Source organism: Scardinius erythrophthalmus, assembly GCF_964197995.2.
Source record: "Scardinius erythrophthalmus genome assembly, chromosome: 22".
Taxonomy (NCBI): domain Eukaryota; kingdom Metazoa; phylum Chordata; class Actinopteri; order Cypriniformes; family Leuciscidae; genus Scardinius; species Scardinius erythrophthalmus.
In genome coordinates, this window is record NC_138242.1 from 33,607,253 (window position 1) to 33,629,443 (window position 22,191).

A 22,191-nucleotide genomic window follows, 5' to 3' on the forward strand; every position below is an offset into this window, starting at 1 on the left:
GTGATTACGTTAGTGTGTGTATGTGTGTGATTATGTGAGTGTGTGTGTGTGTGTGTGTGTGTGTGTGTGTGAGAGAGTGTGTGTGATTATGTAAGTGTGTGTGTGTGTGTGTGTGTGAGAGAGAGAGTGTGTGTGTGTGTGTGTGTGTGTGTGTGTGTGTGTGTGTGTGTGATTATGTGAGTGCGTGTGTGAGATTGTGTGTGTGTGTGTGTGTGTGTGTGTGTGTGTGTGAGAGAGAGAGAGTGTGTGTGTGTGTGTGTGTGTGTGTGTGTGTGTGTGTGTGTGTGTGTGATTTTGTGAGTGTGTGTGTGTGTGTGTGTGTGTGTGTGTGTGTGTGTGTGTGTGAGAGTGTGTGAGATTATGTGTGTGTGTGTGTGTGAGAGAGAGAGAGAGAGTGTGTGTGATTATGTGAGTGTGTGTGTGTGTGTGTGTGTGAGAGAGAGTGTGTGTGATTAAGTGAGTGTGTGTGAGTCAGTGTGTGTGTGTGTGTGTGTGTGTGTGTGTGTGAGAGAGAGAGAGAGTGTGTGTGTGTGTGTGTGTGTGAGAGAGAGAGAGAGAGAGAGTGTGTGTGTGTGTGTGTGTGTGAGAGAGAGAGAGAGAGAGAGTGTGTGTGTGTGTGTGTGTGTGTGTGTGTGAGAGAGAGAGAGTGTGTGTGATTATGTGAGTGTGTGTGTGTGTGTGTGTGTGAGAGAGAGTGTGTGTGATTAAGTGAGTGTGTGTGAGTCAGTGTGTGTGTGTGTGTGTGTGTTTCTCCAGACGTGTTCAGATGGAGTGTGCTGCGATTCATTGGTCTATGTTGATTCTCTGAAGCGTTCCTCTTCCTCCACAGCGTGAACACGTGCGCTTCTTCCAGAGAGCATGAAGACGACGTTAATCCTGAAAATATAAACGGAAACGTCGTTCAGTAAAGAGCAGGAATGACGGACCAGAGAGAAGCGTCAGAAGAGCGAAGCGTGTTAGTGCCCGTCTCGAGTGATGATGTCATGCATTTAAATACCACCCAACGATGACAGCTTCACATCAACATAATACAGAGATCTGACATCATATCATATACTGAACAGATTTACATTTTCTTCAAGAAAATGTGAATGGCCTTTCCCATGCAAAACCCAAAGCCACAATGACAGGGTGTTCTGGGCGGTTGCTATGTGGTTGCTAGGGTGCTTCTTGTGATCTTCTGACTCAGGTTCCTCCTCCAATGTGGGATTTTCCCCTTTTCCTGTTCATTCAGTAACACAACAGCACATTCTCCTCAACAACATGCATGATTTGAGAAATCATTCACGTCTGGAGCTCAAACACACTCATTTCGCCTACTTTTACTACGCCCTAGAAGTATGTACTCTATTTGTGAAGAAAAAGTGCATACTTGTGAGTGTGTGTCAGAAGAGTAGACGAGCTTTGGGTGCATTATTAATGATGCATTTAAATGTTAATGGCCAAACGGATCTTTATAAAAGTCCACATTGTTATTGCAGATGGAATATAACACGGATAACATTAAATACATTTTTTTTTATCAGGTTAAACTTTGATAAGTCACTCAAACCTTTATCTAAACCTCTCACCGTCGGTCGCGCATATCCGCCATGTTTGTAGTTTTTTAACACTTTTTACTCGTGTTTGTAGTTCCTCCTCCAAGGCGAAGAGGATTGTGGGTAATATTAGCTGTTATAGTGAGCACGGATCCACACTTCGAAAATCCACCAGGAATAGACTTCCGGCACATTCTCTTCAACACACTATACTTTGGGACACACTTATTCTAATCTCACACACTGTTTAGGATGGATAGTGTGAACATTGAGACGCAGGGTCTGCTTTACTATTAATCTCAGTGAGCATCATCATCATCATCATCATCATCATGTGATCGGTCACACTGCAGTACCAGCAGAGAGCTGGTATAGTTAGTACACACTAGTCCTCTGAGTTTCGCAGATGAATGGTGAAGTAAACAGCCAAAGCGGCACCGGCGTTAGTACAGCAGCCAATAGCAGCGCTCCAAACCTCAGCAGCCAATCAGCTCACAGCCAGCCAAGCCAAATCAAGCTCTGATTGGCTCTGGTCTTACCTGTCACTCCTCGCCCTCCTCCGGCGTGATCTCCGTCTCTTTATGGACCACGACTTTGGTCACTGACATGTCGGGATGTTGTTCTTTAGCCTCTTTAATAGCCTGAGCCAGAGCCTGACCCACAGTGACACCCACATCAGAACCAGCTACTGCTAACCAGGCTTTCATATGTGTGGAATCATGTTACATATGTGTGTGGAATCATGTTTCATGTGTGTGGAATCATGTTACATATGTGTGTGGAATCATGTTACATATGTGTGTGGAATCATGTTACATGTGTGTGTGGAATCATGTTTCATGTGTGTGGAATCATGTTACATATGTGTGTGGAATCATGTTACATATGTGTGTGGAATCATGTTACATGTGTGTGTGGAATCATGTTTCGTGTGTGTGGAATCATGTTACATATGTGTGTGGAATCATGTTACATATGTGTGTGGAATCATGTTACATATGTGTGTGGAATCATGTTTCATGTGTGTGTGGAATCATGTTACATATGTGTGTGGAATCATGTTACATATGTGTGTGGAATCATGTTTCATGTGTGTGTGGAATCATGTTTCATATGTGTGTGGAATCATGTTACATATGTGTGTGGAATCATGTTTCATGTGTGTGTGGAATCATGTTTCATATGTGTGTGGAATCATGTTTCATATGTGTGTGGAATCATGTTTCATGTGTGTTTGGAATCATGTTTCATGTGTGTGTGGAATCATGTTTCATATGTGTGTGGAATCATGTTTCATATGTGTGGAATCATGTTTCATATGTGTGGAATAATGTTTCATGTGTATGTGGAATCATGTTTCATGTGTGTGTGGAATCATGTTACATGTGTGTGTGGAATCATGTTACATATGTGTGTGGAATCATGTTTCATGTGTGTGTGTGGAATCATGTTTCATGTGTGTGTGGAATCATGTTTCATATGTGTGTGGAATCATGTTTCATATGTGTGTGGAATCATGTTTCATGTGTGTGTGGAATCATGTTTCATATGTGTGTGGAATCATGTTTCATGTGTGTTTGGAATCATGTTTCATGTGTGTGTGGAATCATGTTTCATGTGTGTGTGGAATCATGTTTCATATGTGTGTGGAATCATGTTTCATATGTGTGGAATCATGTTTCATGTGTGTGGAATCATGTTTCATGTGTGTGTGGAATCATGTTTCATGTGTGTTTGGAATCATGTTTCATATGTGTGTGGAATCATGTTTCATATGTGTGTGGAATCATGTTTCATATGTGTGTGGAATCATGTTTCATGTGTGTTTGGAATCATGTTTCATGTGTGTGTGGAATCATGTTTCATATGTGTGTGGAATCATGTTTCATGTGTGTGGAATCATGTTTCATGTGTGTGTGGAATCATGTTTCATATGTGTGTGGAATCATGTTTCATATGTGTGTGGAATCATGTTTCATGTGTGTGTGGAATCATGTTTCATGTGTGTGTGGAATCATGTTACAAATGTGTGTGGAATCATGTTTCATGTGTGTGTGGAATCATGTTTCATGTGTGTGTGGAATCATGTTTCATATGTGTGGAATCATGTTTCATGTGTGTGTGGAATCATGTTTCATGTGTGTGTGGAATCATGTTTCATGTGTGTGTGGAATCATGTTTCATATGTGTGTGGAATCATGTTTCATATGTGTGTGGAATCATGTTTCATGTGTGTGTGGAATCATGTTACATATGTGTGTGGAATCATGTTTCATGTGTGTGTGGAATCATGTTTCATGTGTGTGTGGAATCATGTTTCATATGTGTGGAATCATGTTTCATGTGTGTGTGGAATCATGTTTCATGTGTGTGTGGAATCATGTTTCATGTGTGTGTGGAATCATGTTTCATATGTGTGTGGAATCATGTTTCATATGTGTGTGGAATCATGTTTCATATGTGTGTGGAATCATGTTTCATATGTGTGTGGAATCATGTTTCATGTGTGTGTGGAATCATGTTTCATGTGTGTGTGGAATCATGTTTCATATGTGTGGAATCATGTTTCATGTGTGTGTGGAATCATGTTTCATGTGTGTGGAATCATGTTTCATGTGTGTGTGGAATCATGTTTCATGTGTGTGTGGAATCATGTTTCATATGTGTGTGGAATCATGTTTTATGTGTGTGTGGAATCATGTTTCATGTGTGTGTGGAATCATGTTTCATATGTCAAGTCAAGTCAAGTTTATTTATATAGCGCTTTTCACAACACAGGTTGTATCAAAGCAGCTTCACAGTAATAAATTAGAACAATACATCAATGTTTGTTTCTAGTGGAACGTCTACGTTTGGTAATGCTGATCAATAGTATCGTTGATTGATTAATTAAATTAAATATCCCCAAATATCCCCAACTGAGCAAGCCAAAGGCAACAGTGGCAAGGAACCGAAAAACTCCATCAGGTGACCTAATGGAGAAAAAAAAAAACTTGGGAGAACCCGGGCTCAGTCGGGGGCCAGTTCTCCTCTGGCGTTTATGAACTAGAGGTTGGATTTAACTGTAGGATTAAAAGTATTATATGAATGCCTGGCTGAAGAGATGCGTCTTTAATCTAGTTTTAAACTGGGAGAGCGAGTCTGAGCAACGAACAGTATCCGGAAGACTATTCCAGAGTTTTGGAGCTAAATGTGAAAATGCTCTCCCTCCTTTGGTGGACCTAGATATCCTAGGTATGACCAAAAACCTCGAATTTAGTGACCTTAAAGAGCGCGATGGATTATAGGGCGATAGAAGATCCGTTAAATAGACTGGAGCTAAGCCGTTTAGGGCTTTATAAGTCAGTAGCAATACCTTGTAATTAATACGGGACTTTATAGGTAACCAATGTAGGGATGATAAAATCGGTGTTATATGATCATATTTTCTTGATCTAGTTAGAACTCTAGCGGCGGCATTTTGGACTAACTGTAGCTTGTTTATTGAGGATGCAGGACAACCGGCTAATAACGCATTACAGTAATCTAGTCTCGAGGTCATGAATGCATGAACTAACTTTTCTGCATCAGAGACTGATAGCATGTTACGTAGCTTAGCAATGTTTCTAAGGTGGAAAAAGGCTGTTCTTGTAACATATGAAATATGATTTTCAAAAGACAGGTTGCAGTCTAATATAACACCCAGGTCTTTTACTGTAGAGGATGAAGTAACAGGACATCCTACTATGTTAAAGTTGTATTGTGAGAGGTTTTGTGGGTGGTTTTTTGAACCGATAAGTAGTACCTCTGTCTTGTCTGGATTTAATAAAAGAAAATTATGCGTCATCCAATCTTTTATATCTTTAACACACTCTGTCAATTTGGATAATTTAGCGTTTTCATCTGGCCGTGATGAAATATAGATTTGAGTGTCATCAGCATAACAATGGAAACTAATTCCATGTTTCCTTATAATATTTCCAAGTGGTAGCATATATATTGAGAATAATAGAGGGCCTAACACAGATCCCTGCGGCACTCCATAGTTTACTGGAGTTATGATAGATTTTTCTCCATTTAAATAAACAAAATGGTAGCGGTCAGATAAATACGATCTAAACCAGCTTAATGCTTGTCCTTGAACACCAGTATAATTTTGTAGTCGATCTAAGAGTATTGTATGATCTATAGTATCGAACGCAGCACTAAGATCAAGTAAAACTAATATTGAGATACAGCCTTGGTCAGAAGCTAAAAGTAAATCATTTGTGATTTTAACGAGCGCAGTTTCAGTGCTATGATGCGGCCTGAATCCAGACTGAAACTTTTCATAGGTGTCATTTTCTTGTAAGAAAGAGCCCAGTTGGGCAGACACAACTTTTTCTAGTATTTTAGACATAAAAGGTAGATTTGAAATGGGTCTATAATTTACTAGATTATTCGGATCTAATTGTGGTTTCTTAATGAGAGGTTTTATAACTGCCAGTTTAAATGTTTTTGGAACATGACCTAAAGATAAAGACGAGTTAATAATATTGAGGAGAGGCTCTTCCACTACAGGTAACACTTCTTTCAATAGTTTAGTTGGTATAGGATCTAATAAACATGTTGTTGTTTTAGATGAAGTAAAAAGTTTATTTAACTCTTTTTGTTCTATAGTTGTAAAGCACTGTAATTGTTCTTGCGGGGTGATAATTGAGGCTGAATTATAAGGCGCGATTGAGGATTGAACGTTTACAATTGTGGTTCTGATGTTTTCTATTTTCTCAGTGAAGAACTTCATGAAATCATTACTACTAAACTGTAATGGAATATTTTGTTCAGGAGACATCTGTTTATTTGTTAGTCTCGCCACGGTGTTAAATAAGAACTTAGGATTGTTATGGTTGTTTTCTATTAGTTTGCGTAGATGCTCAGCCCTGGCCGCTTTTAGGGCCTTTTTATAACGTGACATACTGTCTTTCCATGCGATTCTAAAGACCTCTAAGTTGGTTTGTTTCCATTTACGCTCTAAATTACGGGTTTCTCTCTTTAGAACACGCATAGTATTGTTGTACCATGGTGCTTTACTTTTCTCTCTGACCTTTTTTTAATCTAATGGGCGCAACAATATCCAATGATCCAGAGAGAATGGTGCTCATAGTGCTAGTTAATTCCTCAAGTTCATCTGTTTGTTTGGGTTCACTGAGCAGCTGAGACAGATCCGATAAGCTGTTTGAAAAATTATCTATGGTGGATGGAAGGATTGTTCTGCCTAATCGATAACGCGGCGCAGCATGATATATTACAGGAGTACGTAATATGCAAGTTACCATGTAATGGTCAGTGACATCGTCACTTTGTGGAATGATATCTATATCGGTTGGATCGGTGTGTGGAATCATGTTTCATGTGTGTGGAATCATGTTTCATGTGTGTGTGGAATCATGTTTCATATGTGTGTGGAATCATGTTTCGTGTGTGTGTGGAATCATGTTTCGTGTGTGTGTAATCATGTTTCGTGTGTGTGGACTAGGGGTGTAACGATACCCTCATGTCACGATACTGAACTCACGATATTATTGTGATACTCAAAGACATATGATATAGGGCTAACAAAAATGTAATGTTGATTAAAATGCTAAATTTGATATTACATTGTGTGTGTAAATGAATAGTCTTGGACCTGGTGCTGAAACCCAAAGCACAGGACAATAGAGACACCAGAATAACAATATTCATGATTCTGAAGCTGAAAATACTGAATTATTGTAGATGAATATGCTTGATCTCTGTCACTGACTAGATATATTTAAAATAATGTTGGACACTTTTACTGGTAACATCAGATATTTGTCATTATCAGGAGCCATAAATATTCCCCCATTGCATTATTATACATTATATCCAACATTATATAGTAGTTTAATGTAGTTCTGACACTAAAACTCTGAAAACGTGATTTCTTTCTCACACAGTAATTCTGCGTAAACAATCGACGATACATATTGTTGGTTTATTGTACTGTGATATATTGTGACACGATATATTGTTACACCCCTAATGTGGAATAATGTTTCATATCTCATATCTCTTCACACGAATGACCCTGAATGCGTCGCATTAAAGGCTCACCTCGTCATGATCGATGTCTGCGTCTCCTGAGATGACGATTCTCTTCTCGATCCGTGTTTCTGAGATGCCGCCCTTCACCGTCTGTCACACACACACACACACACACACACACACACACACACACACACGTTTTATATTGTACAAACTGTATATTCTATCCCACTACACTAACCCTATACCGACCCATCACACACACACACACATACACACACACACACACACACACACAATGTTTTATATTGTACAAACTGTATATTCTATCCCACTACACTAACCCTATACCGACCCATCACACACACACACACGTTTTATATTGTACAAACTGTATATTCTATCCCACTACACTAACCCTAAACCGACCCATCACACACACACACATACACACACACACACACACACACACACAATGTTTTATATTGTACAAACTGTATATTCTATCCCACTACACTAACCCTAAACCGACCCATCACACACACACACATACACACACACACACACACAATGTTTTATATTGTACAAACTGTATATTCTATCCCACTACACTAACCCTAAACCGACCCATCACACACACACACATACACACACACACACACACAATGTTTTATATTGTACAAACTGTATATTCTATCCCACTACACTAACCCTATACCGACCCATCACACACACACACACACGTTTGATTTACTATACTTGTGAGGACATTCCATAGGCATAATGGTTTTTATACTGTACAAACTGTATATTTGATCCCACTATACTAACCCTAAACCTACCTACCTAAACTCACACACACACACAAATTTCTGTCGTCATAACTCCCACAAACCCCCAGGGTACGGCAGCGCTCTCTCTGACCTTGGTGATGTGTGTGGTTGTGGTGGTGCTGCTGGTTTCTGATGTGATGGTCTGAGCGCTCATGAGAATCCCAGGATCAGCGTCTCCGTCAGTCTCGCCCTGTCACACACATCGACACCGTCTCAGAACACAGCATCTGATCTCGAGTCTGGGCTCGGCACACCGTGTCCTAACTACACGCGCCGCATGGGTTTCACATTAAATTTTCTCACCGGCCAATTCGGCTACTAAAGTTTTAAGTTACCGGCCATTCAGAGCTTCTACTGGCCAGAAACAAAAGAAGTGAAAAAAACTAAACAGATTAACTACATCACAGCTTATATATAGGCTAACACATATATATATGATATAATATAGGGATTTCACACATTCATTTCTTATTCAAACTAAATCCTGTCATCCAGCATCTCCTCCTTCATCCTTTTCACCAATAATGTAGGATGTTGGAAAATAATAATGTCTTTTCTGTTCACCAAATGCTGTTTAATCTTCGCTTTTGCTTCAGTGCAAATGAACAAGCTCGCCGTTATGTGTAGCGTAGTGACATGAGTGTTCAGGTAAGCAGATATGAGCAGATTCTGCACGACGCAACGCGCGATAAAATGCGTCTTTTCCATGTTAATTCCATGTTTATTAGATCAAAAATTATGAAATATCATTCCAGTGTAAATCATCTGTTCTCTCTGTGAATATACAGTAAAGTGTAATTTATTCCTGTGATCAAAGCTGAATGTTCAGCATCATTACTCCAGTCTTCAGTGTCACATGATCCTTCACAAATCACTCTAATATGAGGATTTGATGATCAAGAAACATTTATGATTATTATCAGTGTTGAAAACTGTTCATATTTCTGTGGAAACTGTCATACATTTTATTTTTCAGGATTCTTTGGTGAATAGAAAGTTCAAAGGAACAGCATTTCTCTGAAATAGAAACATAAATGTCTTTACTGCCACTGAATGCGTCCTTGATTAATAAAAGTATTATTTTTATTAAAATGCTTGCTTCTGCCACAGAATAATAAATGAAAAAGGTAATTGCGTTTTTTTCTCACAATTGCGTGATATATATAAGGTCGTAATTGTGTTATAAAGTCAAAATTGCGTGATATAAACAAGATCAGTCTTTTTTTCCTTAGAATAGGACTTTATAACCCGCAGTTGTGACTTTATATCTCACAATTCTGAGAAAAGTAAAAAAAATTGAGAAAAAAAAGTCGTAGAAATACGAGTTTATTTAATTATCTAAATTCAATTGTGACGATATAACTCGCAATTGCGAGAAAATGTAAAGTAATTGGTCAATAGTCGTCATCATCCAGTAAGAGTCGCTCAGATCATCCTAGATTCACACACACACACACACACACACACACACACACACACACACACACACACACACACACACCTGCAGGGACTCGTATGTGACGGTCTTCATTTCCGTGTGGATCACAGGAGAGTCTGGTGTGTTTGTGTCTCCTGACAGAGTCCTGGAAAAACTCGAGACGCCCGACTGCAGAACCACAGGAGAGAAGAGAGACTCGTCATTGACACACACTCACACACACACACTACAGACACACACTACAGAACATTCAATCATCTAACGTTTTTTAAATGTTGCAACTTGTTTCGGAGAACATTCTAATGTTTGAAGAACGAATGGATTAAAGTCCCCCTGTGGTGAGAATCCAGCTTTTAATGTTGTTTATGTGTCTATGTGGAGTTTTTAATCTGCTTTAAGACAAAGCATGTGTAAGTTCATAAGTCGACAGCATTGCTGAGTATTTCCTCCTTAAAACTGCAGTGAACCAAAGACAGTCTCAAAAACACGCTTTGAAATCGCTGGTGTTTCTGACGTCACAAACTACCTTGTAACCAATCAGATCAACGTGTGATCGTCAACCAGTGGATCTCTGAGCTGAGTGAGTGAGTGGAGGCGGGGCTCATTTGCATATTCATAGAACCGCGCATACTAAATGAGGTGAGGGAGTCAAGTTACATTCAAGATTTTTTTAAGGAAAAAAACACTTAAATGTCATTTTGGTGATCAAAGATGAGTTTTAAGGGATATAATTACTGACTACAGGGGGACTTTAACATTTGCATAACCAAGAGGGTAACTAACTCCAGCACTATTTAAATGAGATTCCCTCATGGAAACAAACACTGGGAAGAAGGCAGGGAGGAGCAAGGTGTTCTGGGAGAGAACAGACTGAGCACAAGCTTCACTAAAGCAGCGTCTACAGATCTCAGAGCTGGGCTCAACTCTCCTGAACACTGAAGCTCTCACACACAAGCTCGCGGTCGGTCTGAGAATCATCACAGACACACAGTCACTGGATGTCGGGGGGATTTCAGGATTGGGGTGAATCTGGCGGGGTCATGGGGGTCATAGGTCACCTCTAAACTGGGCGTCAGTTCTACCTCCCCACCCCTCGGGCTCATGTTGGGGGACCGATCTTCATCTTCATCATCATCATCATCATCATCATCATCGGTGGACAGAGAGAAGCTCTCGCCTCCAGACTCGCTGTCACTGGGGGAAACGTGTGTGTGAGACGTGTGTGTGACCGGCCCGTCGAGGTTAGCCGAATTTACACTGCTGGAGTCACTGGTGTCATCATCATCAGACTCATCCAGGACTCGCTCAGAGCTCAACGCCTGAACACACACATCAGGCTCCGACGGCTGAACACACACATCAGACTCCGACGGCTGAACACACACATCAGACTCCGACGGCTGAACACACACATCAGGCTCCGACGGCTGAACACACACATCAGACTCCAACGGCTGAACACACACATCAGACTCCAACGGCTGAACACACACATCAGACTCCAACGGCTGAACACACACATCAGGCTCCCAGGGCACCCCTGGAGGTTCGGGTACCTGAGGCTCGGCCGACGGCTGGTCCTCGTCTGACGGGTCTTGTCCCCGATGCCGCTCCGGACTCTCCGACGGCTGGAAGAGATGCAGTGATACATGAGAAACACACAGAAAACATAAGATCTGTGATTGGACAAAAAGAAACATCTACAGAACTATCGATCGAGCTCATGTTTCAATAACATGTCAATCAATTGTGTTTCTTTAGCTCAAATCAAACTCTTTACCGATAAGGTGAATGCAGAAATGCAGGACTAACTAATAAAACGACAAAAGCACAACACAAAATTACTAAAACTGAAAATAAAATAAAAACATTTAAATAAATATTATTATTATTATTAATTATTATAAATAATTAGTTTATAACATTAATAAATAAATACTATAATATATTATTATTTATTCATATTTATATATATATATAATTATTATTTATTAATATAAATTATTGATTTATTTTTATAGTTTGTTAAATAATAAGATAATTAATACTAATAAAGTATATAATATATTACAGTATTTATTAATATTAATTATCTTATCATTTATAATTATTAATATAATTAATTAAAACTTTCATATTATTTATAATATTTAATTTTTATTTGTTAATATACATTATTTAATTTTTTTAATTTGTTAAATAATAAGATCATTAGTGCTAATAAATTCTATAATATATTATAGTATTTATTAATACTAATTATCGTATTATTTATAATTATTAATATATTTAATTAATATTACAGTATTACTTATAATACTTATTATTTATTAATATATTTTTGTGCTTTTTTCATCTTATTATTATAATTTATCTTATTTTTATTTTTTATTTCAGTTTGAATTTCCTAAACTATGTTGCCTTGGCAATAATCTGAAATAAATTTAAACTGAAGCACTAAAATTATTAACTGGAAATAAAAAAATAATACAATTATAACTTAAATAAAATAAATATTTTATTTAGCTTTTTATTTCAGTTTTAGTTACAGTAATTTTACTACTTTAACCCTAATATTTATATTTGATTTTACTTCAGATTTATTTAATGAATGAAGACGCTTTTAGTAGTTTTAGTTAACAATAACACTCTGATGGCATTCCACAGGTCAGTTCAATTTATATTTGTAAAGTGCTTTCCATAATAAATATTGATCTAAACCGAGAGAATCTGCTTCTGCTTTTCACTGCATTCAAACGCAGGAATCGTGTCTTTAACCAATGAACCGAAGAGAGATGAGAGAGAGATGTGATGTTTGACGGAGACCGACGGATACGGCCTTAATCTGTGCATTTGTTACGTGCAGTTAAACACACCAACACAGGCTCAGAGCGGCTGATCTCAGTGTGTGTTAATGTGAAGTCTAGACCTTGTGTAAAGCGAGCGCAGACGAAGGCGGAGTCCAGCTGCGAGTCGACTGCAAGAGCGCCGTGAGCTCAGGAGACATCTCATCAAAACTGGGCTTCGGCTGAACACAGAGAGACACACAGCGTTAAAGCGCACACACACACACACACATGCATGATGAGTTCAGATCGCACACACACAAGAGCATTCTGGGTTTTCGAGGAGAGTGAAGGGTCTGTCGTTTAGGGTTTTTTCACAAGGCTGCACTGCATATGCTTTGTGCAAATAAAATTAATTAGGAATAAAAATGCATGCAGATTCTGAGCCAAGCATGCAAACGGTGGCCGAGCAGATTCATTTGGTCAGAGCAGATGTTATGGTTATGATAAGTAATAATGTTATTTATAATGTTTTGCCAGTAGGTTGCGCTGCTAACACACTGATGCTGAGGGACAATCACACACACAGAGGTTTGTGTCAAGTCCCATAAGTTCTGCAGGAATAAAACCTTGTACATTTGTTAGTGTTTCATTAGTCTTGGTCTGAAGATCGGAGCTGACTGTCAATCTTAGATTGTAGACTTTAAGAAAGAGTAAAATCAACACTTAAAAAATAATATGAAGAGATAAAAGTATTTTGCAAACATCCAGTAATAACTTTAACACTATAAATATATAAAAAAAATTAAAACAGCAAAGAACAAATATTTGTTGGTGGGTCAGAAAAACCCCACTTGGTTTTCCCTTTGAATTAAGTTGATTTTTTTTTTACCTCACTGACAGATTATTTTTTCTTGTTTTACACTCACTCCATTTTCCATTCATTTCGCTTCTCAATTAAAAGTAAATGTTTAGATATTTTGTACTGGAAAAAACAAAAAAGATTTTTTTGCTGTGAAGTTATTCCAGTGTTATGATGCTATTTGGCCAGCAGGTGGCGTCATCACCAAAGACACTGCAGCAAAACTTCAGCGTTTTTACAGACTTGGCCCCTAATGAATAATCAAACAACTAACTAAATTAAATGTTTGCATTGGTAAACAGCATTTCTGATGATGAGGATTATAAAACAATCACTGACCAAAGTTAGTAGAAGATGCAAAAGTTCCAGTTATTAAGATGAATGAAAAAACAAACATTCGTGTACAATGAAGACCTTCAGCAGCCGTTTCACTCATGATCGATGAAGATCACACAGATAACAGAAACATGTTCTAAGTGCGTTTTGCTAAAGTTCCCATTAAGTTATGAAAATGTTTTTTCTGAACATTCAGTTTTTTAAATGTTTTAGAAGCAGGTTATGTGAACATTAAGGAAACATTCAATTGTAACATTCTTCAAACATTATGGAATGTTACTTTTGAATGAACATTCTAAAACAATCCGTTACATTCAAAAACTTCCAACTGAAATGTTTCAGCAAAACGTTCCATGATTGATGTATGTTTTTGTTCTAACGTTTGGAGAACATTCTTAAAGACCAGGGGCCAGTTGCATAAACTTAGCAACTATGTTAAGACTGTGTCTTAACAACTAGTTTGACCAACTTGCAGTTGACCAATGGGTAATCAATCTAACTTTTCCAATTCAAATTAGACCGATCTACCATCTTATGTAACTGACTTTTTAAAAAGTTATGACCAGTCTTGAAGAAAAAATTTAGGTGACTAGCTTTTAAGACTAGTCTAAGCAGTTTATGCAACCGAACACAGATAACGTTTGTTCATAACTTTGCCAGAACGTTCTCTGTTAGCTGTGACTCTCTTATGAATAAAACCCACATTTCCAGCAACAGCCAGAGTGCAAAACAAAGATGCAGCCGTTCCTTCAGTCGTGACTAAAAGCAAAGCAACGGCAATCCCGAAAATAAAGGGAGAAAATAAAGTGGATGAAGGAAACAAGGTTCCTGCTCTAAGAAAAGAAGGAATAAAGAATGCGACAGCAAATTCCAGCCGGAGGGATTTGTGTCAAACGGCAGCCCAAAACAACAACACAAACCAAGAGTGTTTGAGAAGCTCTGGCTTCTGAGGTAGTCTGTGTCAGAGATGGTCACAAGTCTTTCATCTGGAGTCCCAGTCAAGTCTGGAGTCTGGAGTCTTTATCACTGGAGTCCGAGTCAAGTCTGGAGTCTTTATCACTGGAGTCCCAGTCAAGTCTGGAGTCTGGAGTCTTTATCACTGGAGTCCGAGTCAAGTCTGGAGTCTTTATCACTGGAGTCCCAGTCAAGTCTGGAGTCTGGAGTCTTTTGTCATGAGTCCGAGTCAAGTCTGGAGTCTGGAGTCTTTATCACTGGAGTCCCAGTCAAGTCTGGAGTCTGGAGTCTTTATCACTGGAGTCTGAGTCAAGTCTCAAGTCTTTATCACTGGAGTCTGAGTCAAGTGTGGAGTCTTTTGTCACGAGTCCGAGTCAAGTCTGGAGTCTTTATCACTGCAGTCCGAGTCAAATCTGATGTCATTTCGGGTCAAGTCCTAGTCAAGTCTGAAGTCATTTCAGGTTGAGTCCGAGTCAAGTCTGAAGTCTAGAGTCTTTTGTCACAAGTCCGAGTCAAGTCTGGAGTCTTTATCACTGGAGTCCGAGTCAAGTCTCAAGTCTTTATCACTGGAGTCTGAGTCAAGTCTCAAGTCTTTATCACTGGAGTCTGAGTCAAGTGTGGAGTCTTTTGTCACAAGTCCAAGTCAAATCTCAAGTCATTTCAGGTCGAGTCCGAGTCAAGTCTGAAGTCTGGAGTCTTTTGTCACAAGTCCGAGTTAAGTCTGAAGTCTGGAGTCTTTTGTCACGAGTTCGAGTCAAGTCTGAAGTCTGGAGTCTTTTGCCACAAGTCCGAGTCAAGTCTGGAGTCTTTATCACTGGAGTCCGAGTCAAGTCTCAAGTCTTTATCACTGGAGTCTGAGTCAAGTCTCAAGTCTTTATCACTGGAGTCTGAGTCAAGTGTGGAGTCTTTTGTCACAAGTCCAAGTCAAATCTCAAGTCATTTCAGGTCGAGTCCGAGTCAAGTCTGAAGTCTGGAGTCTTTTGTCACAAGTCCGAGTTAAGCCTGGAGTCTTTATCACTGGAGTCCGAGTCAAGTCTGAAGTCTGGAGTCTTTATCACTGGAGTCCTAGTTAAGTCTGAAGTCTGGAGTCTTTTGTCACGAGTCCGAGTCAAGTCTGAAGTCTTTTTTCACAAGTCCGAGTCAAGTCTGGATTCTTTATCACTGGAGTCCGAGTCGAGTCTCAAGTCTTTATCACTGGAGTCTGAGTCAAGTCTCAAATCTTTATCACTGGAGTCTGAGTCAAGTCTCAAGACTTTATCACTGGAGTCTGAGTCAAGTCTCAAGTCTTTATCACTGGAGTCTGAGTCAAGTCTCAAGTCTTTTGTCACAAGTCCGAGTCAAGTCTCAAGTCTTTATCACTGGAGTCTGAGTCAAGTCTCAAGTCTTTATCACTGGAGTCTGAGTCAAGTCTCAAGTCTTTATCACTGGAGTCTGAGTCAAGTCTCAAGTCTTTTGTCACAAGTCCGAGTCAAGTCTCAAGTCTTTATCACTGGAGTCTGAGTCAAGTCTCAAGTCTTTATCACTGGAGTCTGAGTCAAGTCTCAAGTCTTTATCACTGGAGTCTGAGTCAAGTCTCAAGTCTTTATCACTGGAGTCTGAGTCAAGTCTCAAGTCTTTATCACTGGAGTCTGAGTCAAGTGTGGAGTCTTTTGTCACGAGTCCGAGTCAAGTCTGAAGCCAATTCGGGTCAAGTCCGAGTCAAGTCTGGAGTCTTTTGTCACAAGTCCGAGTCAAGTCTGAAGTAATTTCGGGTCGAGTCCTGGTCAAGTCTGGAGTCATTTCAGATCGAGTCTGAGTTAAATTTGAAGTCACTTCGGGTCGAGTCCTGGTCAAGTCTTGAATCATTTCAGGTCGAGTCTGAGTCAAGTCTGATGTCATTTCGGGTCGAGTCCTGGTCAAGTCTGGAGTCATTTCAGGTCGAGTCCGATTTAAATCTGAAGTCATTTCAGGTTGAGTCTGAGTCAAGTCTGAAGTCTATTAAAATGCGACTCGAGAGCGAGTCTCTAACTCGAGTGCCCATCTCTGGTCTGTGTTTGAGAAGCCAGGCCGAGGACGATATATCGTACCACTCTGGCTGTCGGGGAGGTTTTGGCGAGATATGGCAGTGCCGGAAATCTGAGCAAAGCTTCTCCGGGATCCTCGGCTTCTCCGACCTTCCTCACGGTGACGCTCTGAAACTCCACCGGCATGGGAATCACCTTGATGGAGGGTTTGGAAGTCGAGTCGGAAAACTGCTCGAAAGCTTCTTGAACTTTGCTGGGTTTGTCTTCCGGAGGACTGCCGGTCGATACGGTGCTCGTTGCGGCTATGAATCTGTAGCTGGCGGTGTGTTTCTTCGCCGGGACCTTCGGGGGGATTTTGGTTGGTGCTTTAGGAGGAACGTCTTCGGGAAACTTCTCTTTTGCTATCGTAGAAAACTTTTCTGGTACTTTCGGAGGAATTTTTTCCGCTATTTTTAGAGGAACCTCTTCTGTTTCTGGTCCAATTGAAGGAACTTGTTCTTGTACTATTGTAGAAACTTTTTCTGGTACTTTTGGAGCCATTTTCTTTGGAGGAGCCTTTTCTGTTTCTGGTACTATTAGAGGAACTTGTTCTTGTACCATCATAGAAACCTTTTCCGGTATTTTTGGAGCCATTTTCTTTGGAGGAACCTCTTCTGTTTCTGGTACTATTAGAGGAACTTGTTCTTGTACTATCATAGAAACCTTTTCCGGTACTTTTGGAGCCATTTTCTTTGGAGGAACCTCTTCTGTTTTTGGTACTATTAGAGGAACTTGTTCTTGTACTATCATAGAAACCTTTTCCGGTACTTTTGGAGCCATTTTCTTTGGAGGAAACTCAATGGCTTTTTCTTGTACCTTTTCTGGTATCATTTGAGAAACCGTTCCTGGAACTTTATCTGGTTCAAACGGAGGAACCTTGTTTATAATGACCCACCCGTCAGACTCCTACATGTAACACACAAAGATCATGTTAGCTTGAGTAACAGCAGCGTTAGTCACGCCTGAGACACGCTGGACAAACGAACACACACAACGACACACCATTCATTATGATCATGACCGTCTGATGAAGAGATCGGAGAGAATCGGATGAATGAATCACTCACCACATCAACCTTCCTGTCATTCAGATCGTCTTGCGTCTCCAGCGATGCTGCCGCCACTTCCTGTAGGTCCTCCACCACTTCCTGTGTGTCCACCGCCATTTCCTGTTTGACCTCCACCGCCACTTCCTGTTTGACCTCCACCACCACTTCCTGTTTGACCTCAAGGAAAAGAAACCAAAAAGATTCATAAATGATACAGCAGAGATCAATAATCTTTAAGACCAGATCTTTCCAGACAACACAATACTTTCTTCCTACCATAAGAATCCTGTTTAATGACAGATTTGATAAACAGACAGACAGACAGACAGATAGATAGATAGATAGATAGATAGATAGATAGATAGATAGATAGATAGATAGATAGATTTATAGTGATATATAACTTTATGACTCAATAAGTACATTGATACATACTCTGCAAACAAGCTTGATGAAAATTCTTCTTCTTAAGTGTATATAAATGTATAATTCAGAAGGATGTCAAGATATTTCTACAGAAAAACACTGATTCTGATTGAGAACAGGATTTTCCCATCTATCCCTCTGCAGATGCTGTTTGGGTTTATGTAAGAAGCACATAATGATTTTCCCTGGTCTGAACTGCTTAGTGCAGATAAACGCTGGATCCATGAAAACACTCCAGCGGATGAACTCGGATTTTACTGCGGCCACAAAAACAAAATCAATAAGAGACTTTCTGTCAACGACAAATCGTCTGTCACTCTCGTCTAAAGCTGCTCCATTCAGATCCATGAACATCATCTCTTAACAAACAGCCGTAATTAGAGCAGTTTTCCACACAAAACACTGGCTGATCTCCAGTGTTGGGGTAACGCATTACAAGTAACTTTAGTTACGTAATCAGATAATACGTAATCAATACTTTTTCAAGTAACTAGTAAAGTAACGCATTACTTTTAAAATGTACAACAAAATATCTGAGTTACTTTTTCAAATAAGTAACACTAGTTACTTTGTTTTCCCATTTATTGACTGACAGCTCTCTTGTCCTCATGTTGAGACAAATCTAAGTGCAGAGGCGTTAATTAGTTACTAACACAATTAGTTACTTTTTAGGGAGTAACGCAATATTGTAACGCATTACTGTTCTAAAAAAGTAACTAAGTAACGCAATTAGTTACTTTTTAGGGAGTAACGCAATATTGTAATGCATTACTTTTCTAAAAAAGTAACTAAGTAACACAATTAGTTACTTTTTAGGGAGTAACGCAATATTGTAACGCATTACTGTTCTAAAAAAGTAACTAAGTAACGCAATTAGTTACTTTTTAGGGAGTAACGCAATATTGTAATGCATTACTTTTCTAAAAAAGTAACTAAGTGTCACGGAATGGGGAAATACAAAAGGTGCGAGGACTCAAGTGCAGAGAATAAGAATTTATTAATAAAAGAAAGGCTAAACACAAAACAAAACCCACGAGGGGGAAAACACAACTAACAAATATTACAACCGAAAACAGAACATGAACTTACTAGGGAATCAAAGGGAACAGGAAACATAAGACAACGAACCAACACAGACTGCAAACAAGAGGGGACTTATAAAGGGAACAAATCAAGAGGGAACAGGTGGAACAAATTAACCAATGATCAGATAACAAGATGGGAGGGGCTAGACAATAGACACGAGCACATGGCCCAAAATAACAAAACACCCATGTGCAGCACAAGACAGGACAGGCATGTGACATTACCCCCTCCCTACGGAGCGGCTACCAGACGCTCCATCAGACCAGGGCGGGACGGGAGGGACAGACCAGGGCGGGACGGGAGGGACAGACCAGGGCGGGACGGGAGGGACAGACCAGGGAGGGACGGGAGGGACAGACCAGGGAGGGACGGGAGGGACAGACCAGGGTGGAGACAGTCCACCGGGCGGCCAGGGCGGAGCAGACAGTCTATCTGGCGGCCAGAACGGAGATGACAGTTTATCGGGTGGCCAGGACGGAGACTCTCCCTCAGGCGGCCAGGACGGAGCGGGCAGTTCATCGGGCGGCCAGGGTGGAGACTTTCCCTCGGGCGGCCACGGCGGAGACGACCCCTCGGGCGGCCACGGTGGAGACGACCCCTCGGGCGGCCATGGCACTGGAACAGACACCGGCTCAGGAACTGGAACAGACCCCAGCTCAGGAACTGGAACCGACACTACCGGCTCAGGAACTGGAACAGACCCCACCAGCTCAGGAACAGACACCACCGGCTCAGACACCACGGGCTCAGGAACAGACACCACCGGCTCAGGTTCAGGAACAGACACCACGGGCTCAGGTTCAGGAACAGACACCACGGGCTCAGGAACAGACACCACCGGCTCAGGTTCAGGAACAGACACCACGGGCTCAGGTTCAGGAACAGACACCACCGGCTCAGACACCACGGGCTCAGGAACAGACACCACCGGCTCAGGTTCAGGAACAGACACCACGGGCTCAGGTTCAGGAACAGACACCACCGGCTCCGGCTCAGGAACAGACACTGGCTCCGGCTCAGGAACAGACACTGGCTCCGGCTCAGGAACAGACACCGGCTCCGGCTCAGGAACAGACACCGACACAGGCTCAGGAACAGACACCGACACAGGCTCAGGAACAGACACCGACACAGGCTCAGGAACAGACACAGGCTCAGGAACAGACACAGGCTCAGGAACAGACACAGGAACAATCACTGGCTCCGGCTCAGGAACAGGCTCCGGCTCAGGAACAGACACCGGCTCAGGAACAGACACCGGCTCAGGAACAGACGCTGGCTCCGGCTCAGGAACAGACGCTGGCTCCGGCTCAGGAACAGACGCTGGCTCCGGCTCAGGAACAGACGCTGGCTCCGGCTCAGGAACAGACGCTGGCTCCGGCTCAGGAACAGACGCTGGCTCAGGAACAGACACCACTGGCTCCGGCTCAGGAACAGGAACAGACACCACCGGCTCAGGAACAGACACCACTGGCTCCGGCTCAGGAACAGGAACAGACACCACCGGCTCAGGAACAGACACCACTGGCTCCGGCTCAGGAACAGGAACAGACACCACCGGCTCAGGAACAGGCACCACCGGCTCAGGAACAGACACAGGCTCGACAGCGGCCATCTTGTCAGGGGACACAGGCTCGGCAAACGTGACCTGAACACTCTCGGCGGCGGCCCTCTTGTCCGAAGACACAGGCTCAGCAGGCGTGACGTGAACAGGCTCGGTGGTGGCCATCTTGTCCGAAGACACAGGCTCGGCAGGTGTGACGTGAACAGGCTCGGCGACGGCCATCTTGTCCGAAGACACAGGCTCGGCAGGCGTGACGTGAACAGGCTCGGCGGCGGCCATTCTGTCCGAAAACACAGACTCGGCGGTGACCATCTTGTCCGAAGACACAGGCTCGGCAGACGTGACGTGAACAGTCTCGGCGGCAGCCATCTTGTCCGAAGACACAGGCTCGGCAGGCGTGACATGAACAGGCTCAGCTGCGGCCATCTTGACGGAAGACACAGGCTCGGCAGACGTGACGTGAACATTCCTGGGAATATCTAGGATCTTGACTAGCGTCGAAAAATAATCCAACAACGTTTCAGCAGGCGTCTTGTCAGGGGACACAGGCTCTGCGGCGGCCATCTTGTCCGGTGACACAGGCTCGGCAAACGTGACGTGAACAGGCTCTGGCTGTGCAGACGTGACATGAACAGTCTCTGGCTGGGCAGACGTGACGTGAACAGTTACGGAGGGAGCCTTTCTCCTCCTCCTGTGTTTTGGAGCTACCGGACTCTGGATCACCGGCACTGGGACCACCGGCACTGGGACCACCGGCACTGGGACCACCGGCACAGACACGGAGGAGGTCTTCCTTCTCCTCCTCTGTCTCCGATGGCAATGTGCAGGTTCTGAGCTAGGCGGAATCAGCGGCGAATGGGGCTCTGGGCTGAACGGAACCAGTGGCGAATGGGACCCTGGGCTGGACATCACCAACCCAGGGTCGAAGAGGGGCCAGAGTGGAGAGTGGTGTCGGGACTCCTCTCGACCACCTCCTCTACTGCGGCCTCCACGGGTCCCGCGAAATATGACCAACCGGGTTCCCAAAAAAGACTGTCCTCTCTCCCGCTCGGTGGCTGGGGAAGAGACACTGTCGGACATGCTGCTGGATGAGTGAGCTCTTCTGCTGAGTCCTCAATGGGTTGGTTCGTTCTGTCACGGAATGGGGAAATACAAAAGGTGCGAGGACTCAAGTGCAGAGAATAAGAATTTATTAATAAAAGAAAGGCTAAACACAAAACAAAACCCACGAGGGGGAAAACACAACTAACAAA

General features: G+C 41.9%; 1 protein-coding gene across 10 annotated transcripts in view; it reads right to left on the reverse strand.

Moving 5' to 3' along the window:
• Nucleotides 1-287: 287 nt before the first annotated feature.
• The window catches only part of epb41l3a (erythrocyte membrane protein band 4.1-like 3a), a 78,569-nt gene continuing 56,665 nt past the window's right edge, over nucleotides 288-22,191 (reverse strand). For 8 of the 10 annotated variants that reach the window (XM_081352029.1, XM_081352037.1, XM_081352034.1 and 5 more), the window contains 8 exons: nucleotides 17,881-18,039; nucleotides 12,763-12,861; nucleotides 11,390-11,461; nucleotides 9,897-10,001; nucleotides 8,487-8,585; nucleotides 7,632-7,712; nucleotides 2,078-2,191; nucleotides 288-876 (listed from right to left, as the gene is read on the reverse strand). In XM_081352029.1, the coding sequence (XP_081208155.1) occupies nucleotides 2,081-2,191; nucleotides 7,632-7,712; nucleotides 8,487-8,585; nucleotides 9,897-10,001; nucleotides 11,390-11,461; nucleotides 12,763-12,861; nucleotides 17,881-18,039 (726 nt within the window). In that variant the 3' untranslated portion in view covers nucleotides 288-876; nucleotides 2,078-2,080. The remainder of the gene's footprint in view (nucleotides 877-2,077; nucleotides 2,192-7,631; nucleotides 7,713-8,486; nucleotides 8,586-9,896; nucleotides 10,002-11,389; nucleotides 11,462-12,762; nucleotides 12,862-17,880; nucleotides 18,040-22,191) is intronic. The other 2 variants (XM_081352033.1, XM_081352036.1) reach the window with 2 other exon arrangements.